This window comes from Solanum dulcamara, chromosome 7 (genome assembly GCF_947179165.1).
Source record: "Solanum dulcamara chromosome 7, daSolDulc1.2, whole genome shotgun sequence".
Taxonomy (NCBI): domain Eukaryota; kingdom Viridiplantae; phylum Streptophyta; class Magnoliopsida; order Solanales; family Solanaceae; genus Solanum; species Solanum dulcamara.
In genome coordinates, this window is record NC_077243.1 from 24,745,274 (window position 1) to 24,752,080 (window position 6,807).

Genomic DNA, 6,807 nt, shown 5'->3' on the forward strand with positions numbered 1-6,807 from the left:
ATCAATTTTTCTGACAGTGAAGGAAAAAATAAACAAAAATAAACATTGAGAATTTCTCTGAAAGATTTAAGTTAACTTTGAGTTGTAGAAAAATCCTCCCAAAAAATGCTTTCTAGCCCAAAACTCCTCAGAAGAGCAACAAATTTTGCAAATACATGTGCTCTGAAAAAGAAAAAAGAAAAAAGAAAAAAATATGATGCTCAACTTCATGCTTGATCTCAGTTACTCTTGTTGAAGGACCGACTCCCAAGGAGTTGCTGAAACGTCATTATCGATATTATCTGTTCTTCCTTACATAGGTAGTAGAATTTTTTTAAAACTTTTGCTCCCCAAAAGAGAGTTGGCAAAATATTCTTCAATGTCTGGTCACAGTTATAAACGGGCCTTAGACAATCTAGTCTAGATACAGTTTTCATCGTAGACATTTCTAGAGCTTAGTCATTACTTATAATGTATCCGTTAAAGAGGAAATGTCTGAGAAAGTGTAGATACCTATACATGAAGCCTGCAGGTACTAACCCAAGAGGACAAATATGCGTATTTAGTGTTTACAATTATTACCTATTCAATGATCAGTTGTCCATTGAACATTAGAATCATTAGCTGCCTTATGTCCACAATGCTGCCTGCATGAATACAGCTCTATACACAAGAGGGTATAGGGATGGTAAGTAAGTCAGAATAGAGGTTACCTATGTGAGCTCGGATGATAGACAAACTACATGGAGCCTTTCATATATTCATGAGCTCACTGACACGCCAAATATGCAATAACAATTAACACTAAATTGCCCTGAGCCATCTGAATAACCAAATGAAAAAGATTCTGTTTTATCATCTGAATGACCAAAAGATAAAGGAACTAAACCAACGGTGGCCAGCAAGTCATTCCGCAATCCGCAATTAATAAAATTTGTTGTTACCTCACTTAAGGAATAACCAATCCAACGATCTCCCTCTAGCAGCATTATCCATGCATAACTAATGAATCTGTTTTTTAACTTCATGAGAATAGGTGACCCCAGATGAGCGGGGATCAGAACCTCTGAGAACGTTAAACCAAAATAGATCATTAAAGAGTCACGACAATGAAGTTATACCTACCTCTAATTATATTGATGATAGAGAGATGATATAGTCTCAAAAGAGCTGTGAGAACAAAAAAAAAGTTTCACACATGATGACAATGGCACTTAGGACTCAAAAGCATACATTCATGAAATTGGTGAGTTATAAAAAAGTCTACCTCTTCAAATTTCAAAGTTCAGACATCTACGTTTTATAATCCTCTAGTACTTGTGAACTGGACTCCTGGACCTCTTGGAACCATGTCTAATAGGAGAGCGTGACCTGCTCCTATCGCGTTCCCGGTATCTCTCCCTGCTTCTGTTTCTCCCATTTCTGGAAGTCCCATGTTTCCAATCTGTTCCCCTATCAAAATCACGGTTTCCTCTGCCATTTCTGTCAAGGGATCTGTCAGGGTCACGATCTCTTCCTCGGTAGCGATCCCGTTCCCTGTCATGATCTCGATCTTTGTGCTTGTCCCTGTCAGATGAGTCACTTCTTCGTCGTCTGCTATCATATTCTTTCTCCCTTAGCTTTTTCCTTTCTTCTGCTTCTTTCTCCCTGGCTAACCTTTCCTCTTCCCTTGCCTTCTCTTTAGCAGCCTGGAAGCAACATTTACAGTCCATTGCATAGAATATCATTTGTAACTAAAGGCAGAAAAATAAGGTTGCAATCTGTGGTTTTATAAGGAAAGAGAAAAGGAAAGTTTGGCGAGAAATACCTTGTACTCAGATAAGAAATCTCGAACCATTCCATAACCAACATGCTGCTTACCAGTGACGTGAGACTGAGTTCTCTCTGCAGCATCATTTGCGACAAGAAAGGAACCACATGTCTCGCACAAAGCCATCTTTTTCTCTTGTGCAATCATTAGTGCACTGTTCAGCTGGGATTGCTGAGTCAAGGCAGTCTTTTCAACATTTAGCATTTCCACCTGCATGAATATCAAGAAGTCCGGATACTGTCAGATGACTATACCATCACTATATTGCAAAATTCAAGACAAAATGAATAGTAGGCAGGGATATCAGCCAAACCTTTCTCATGAGAGCTTCAGCTTCATCAACTTTCCCAGCTTCACCAAGAGACTCCACTTGTTCTAGCAAGTTTTTAATCTTCTCCTCCAAGACAGATAACTGCTCAGATTTTTCTGCTGATATTGGAGGAGGTGGGGGAACTTCAACCTCCTGAGCAAGGCGTTCTCGACCGCGCCTCACTTTCTTATCCAAGTCCATCACCTACGATAACAACAATTAAGTATATGGGTTATTTATTCAGAGACCACACTGAAACAGGACTCTGAAACTCATCATTCAATAACCTACCAACTTCTCACAGAAATGGGCTAGTTCTGCTTCAAACTTGGGAACATAAGAATCGTGTCTTGGAGATTTCTCAAAACTGAAGAAGAAAACAAAAAACTTTCAGAACAATGAAATAGTAGTGCACAAATAAGCATGCTTGATGCACAATAATCTTGCATGCACAAAAAAAATGAGATAAGCGACTTTTGGAAAGGCATGTAATTTACTCAAGCTACAGCACTAGAAGATCTTCGTACGAACAGGAAAGACTAATACACCAGTAAATGATTTAAGAGATGAAATTGTGATGAAATAACTACTGATAATAGATGGTATAAGCTGGTACTTCCAACATAAAGGAGAGCAGTGATCAAAATCTGCCAAAATGCCTTGTGGCAAGGTAAAATGTCAAGGTCATACTTCACAATGAGTCAGCAGTCAAAACATGCAGCTGCATATCCAAAGCTGTAGCATAAAATAAAAAATATCGGATTTGCTGATTGTCCTTGATACAGAGCAACAAACATGGAACCCATTGAGCTTGCCAATACATTGAAACCTAAAGGAAATTCCTACTATTTGAAACAAAAAATAACATTGGAATCTAAAGGATGCTGCTCATTTATAGTCATACAGGACTCATATAATCCTATATCAGTTTGCACTGGTTTTTGACCTTTCCATGGTACTATCACGCGTAATTTTACAGATTTGAAACACCTTTTCAGGTATCTAACTGATGAGCGTGAACGGGTTTAAGCTCTATGAGGAAGCTTTTCAACACGTGTAGAATTCCAACTGCTGCTCTCTGTTGCCTACCAACAAAACTAGCTTTGAGGCTTCCTTTTCACTCTTTCCATCTCAAGTATGGCTACTGTAATGAGACTATCATAATTCCAGCACAACTCACAGATTATGGTTGTTGAAATGATAATTTAAAACTTATGTTATGATGATCTTACCAGTTACCACACAAAAGAACTAAGCTGAAACTAGGTGTACAAAAAGTTCGAACCTGCTTATGCTAATTACCACAAGATTGAAATCTTGTTTGTCTGTACATAATTTGCAGCTTCATTAAGTTAAGCTCTGAGAACTTGCAATCCTTTTAAAGAAAGTAACAGCATAACTTCTCATTATTTATTTTGAATCAAGCTATTATATAACAGTCATATCGATTAAATGTTGGATCACAATTTGGCAACCAATCGTCTAAGAAATGAACGTAGAGTCAATGAATTTCAGGCAGACAGCCATTTGACAGTGGATTTCACCAGCTATATGAACCATACTGAGAAAAGAGAAAAGTATCAAGCTCCAATCATCTTGGAACCATCTGGCTGAACTGTAGTTCAAAGGTTCCAACTTGCAGAGGCATATACAAGCTGGAACCTATGGAGAGTTGACAAGATCATCAAGAAAATCTCGGTGATGATACCAGCAGTTAATTTTTTGGTGTTTGTGGACTAAAAGGAATCGGATATGTTCTGATGGAATCTCAGCTCCAGACCATTCTAGATGTTTGCTTAACCTTTTTTTGTTGGACTAAGATTACCCCTCTAATTAGATTGACCCTTTTTTGGACTTCGTTATTTCCTTGGTATTAGATTGACACATAGTGAAGGGCCTAACAATTCTGTACTTTTGGTCTTTTGTAATTTGCATCTCCTTGGCGCCTTTCCAATGAATAATTTGACGGATCAAGCTTCCAAAATCTGCTTATTTTGAAAAGTACTTCACAAGTACATTCCGAAAGAGAGTTGCAGTTTCTGTTTGGCTAATCAATTTGAAAAATTCTTTCGCCAATATTAGAGCAACAATTTATGCTTGACCAAGCTTTCAGTAAGTGCGTCTGGAGAGCAGCTTTCCGAAAGTACTTCTGGAGAGAAGCTACTTTTTTACAGCTTTCTGAAAAACTACGACTGTTATTACTCAAACGCACTTATTTTTCCCTAAAAGCTTAGCCGAGCACCTCATATATCAAAAATAACAACAACAACAACATACCCAGTGAAATCCAACTAAGTGGGGTCTAGGGAGGATAGAGTGTACGCAGACCTTACCATTACCTCGAGGAGGTAGAGAGGTTGTTTCCGATAGACCCTCGGCTCAGGTGCATCAAACTCAAGTACAAGAAAAAGAAAAGAGCGAAGAAGTATAGCAGTTAATAAGCAAAGCAATGTAGCATTTACAATATCTCTAAAATTAGAATTTTTTTCTTTTAAAAAAACAACACTTTTGGCTTTCCAGAAGCTTTAGCCAAACAGGCAAGAAATACCTTACTTCATAAATAAATAAGTTCTAACTTGGAGAAAATTTCAAGATTAGGCAGTCAACAACCTTGGTATATTAAGACAGGTGGCATCTCTATGGTTAAAGACCCCAGTCTCTCTTCTCTCTTACGAAAAAGTGTCTACAAGACTAGGGATAAGTAGCACTCAGCCACCCACTATCCTTCCATTTACTCAACCCTTCTTAAAAGGTTTGAAGGAGCTAGGAGTACCCACCAAGTGAAGTTCAAGCTTTCAACGTTTCTTTCTTCATCCATCATATTTAGACACTTCATTATAAAAACTACTCTTTCCATCCTAAAAACAACAAGAACATTTAATAGGGTCAAACAATCTTCTTCTTCATCGAGGTGAATTCATATATTGCTCTAATTCTATTTGAAATAAAACATCCATATGTAGAAACTACATAAAAAGAAATATAAAGCACAAAGTTTTAGGATAAAAAATAGTTTGAAAATGTTCGAAAAATAGTAGTCAAACAAAAGACCACTTGACTCTTAAAATAATTACATATAAAATGGGATACACCGAGTAACATTATGTCATTCCTAGTGTCTTGATGAACTTGTTTGACCCAATTAAGTGAAGATATATAACACATAACCATTTCATCGTGTGCTTGGCATAGAAAAAATAGAGGTAGAAACCTCACAAGTCGCATTGGCAGATAACAGTATATCAATGTTCTTTTTAAAATTTGGTTGGGGAAGGGAGTGTTGCAAGGAAAACTAACTAAATTTTCTGCATGAAGTCTTGAAATTGAATATATCTCAGTTTGAACCAAAAAAGTGAACAAGCATTGCAGGTCCCAGAAAACGAAAGGAAAATTCAATCTTACCTTTCCTTCAACTTTGCTTCATGAATTTTAGTGCAGGGTCCTATATAAAACAACAAGTCAAAAACAATCCGGAATTGTATTAAGATTACTAAAGAAACAACTTTTTTAGAAACAACTTTTTTCAAAGACAAGAAAAGATTATTTTTTTCAGCAACCAAATACAGGATTAGGATTTCAGAACTGACCCAAATCACTTCGAGTATTGACGAACAGATCGTGGGGGCAAAATCGAACCATATAATATGCACATACTTCCTTATCGTCCCATTTGACTTCCTTGAACCCTCTCCTCTCGTCTTCAGTTAAATTCCGAGCTACATACTCAAAAATAATAATTTATCAAAATTGGTACTTTTCTGTATAAACTGTACTCTGTACATAACTAAACTTAAAACTAAACAAATGATTCAAAGATAACTCATTTTATTGAAGCACAAATCCGGTGCTATTGGACAATTAAGGTTGAAGAATGCATACCTGAGCCCATTAGTTCATCCAACAAAGCTCTCTGAGCGTCCATGGCTGATAAATTTTGCAAAAACTTGGGGCTAACTGCAATCAATTGAAAGACTTTTAAATCAATTGGATGTGATTCTTCGTCGTTTATATGTTGGCTGCTATAAATTAGGGTTTCACGGTATAATTTGATGACAAATTCGAGCCGACAAAGGACAAGGTCCGAGGAGGGCCTAATTTGGGAGGTGCTTGTTTTTTATTTTTATTTTCTAGTTTACTCCTCCAACTTCACGTGAAAAATCGTACTCCCCCTCTATTTTAAATTTAGGGAAATGGGCATCATCTATCCTCAAATTTGCTATTTAAAATTGATATGTCTCGAAAGATTCACATATATTCATATTATATTAGTGTCTATACTTTATACGTTACTCCCTATCAGTTATCATACAAAAAAAAATTATGATGACTAATTCGAAGTCTCATCCCGATCCTCGACTTGGGACTCGACTCCGACATCCGACCTCGACACCCGATATATGAATCGAAAATCTACTTCTGAACCAAGAATTGACCCTGACTCCAGGCCCATTTTCAATCCAACACTTGTTCCAACACTCGACCCGATATCTGACTTCTGACTCGAGATTTGATCTCGATATTCGACTCTAGACCAAACTCAAAACTCGACCCCGACATCAACAACTGACACCCGATATTGATTCAGAACCGCACTTCCAACACCAACTTTCGACCTAGGGCCCGATCCGAATTTCGGATAGACACTCGATTTCCGACCTAAGATTCGACCTTGCACCCGACTTTCAAATAGGGATCTGATCCAATCCGA

General features: G+C 37.4%; 1 protein-coding gene across 5 annotated transcripts; it reads right to left on the reverse strand.

Moving 5' to 3' along the window:
• Positions 1-25: 25 nt before the first annotated feature.
• On the reverse strand, positions 26-6,256 carry LOC129893974 (uncharacterized). 5 transcript variants are annotated; one of them, XR_008767603.1, is made up of 10 exons: positions 5,979-6,256; positions 5,687-5,815; positions 5,502-5,541; positions 2,391-2,466; positions 2,103-2,303; positions 1,787-1,999; positions 1,247-1,667; positions 1,105-1,149; positions 924-1,001; positions 26-802 (listed from the first exon to the last, which is right to left on the reverse strand). XR_008767603.1 is itself a non-coding variant. In XM_055969436.1 (8 exons), exons 1-7 carry the CDS (start codon positions 6,019-6,021, stop codon positions 1,290-1,292), a joined length of 1,080 nt encoding a protein of 359 aa, XP_055825411.1. In that variant the 5' UTR covers positions 6,022-6,256; the 3' UTR covers positions 1,090-1,149; positions 1,247-1,289. The 5 variants fall into 5 exon arrangements, 2 of the variants coding, with proteins under 2 accessions (XP_055825411.1, XP_055825410.1); XR_008767601.1 differs by lacking the exon at positions 1,105-1,149 and having other exon boundaries at positions 924-1,045; XR_008767602.1 differs by having other exon boundaries at positions 26-1,001.
• Positions 6,257-6,807: the final 551 nt, after the last annotated feature.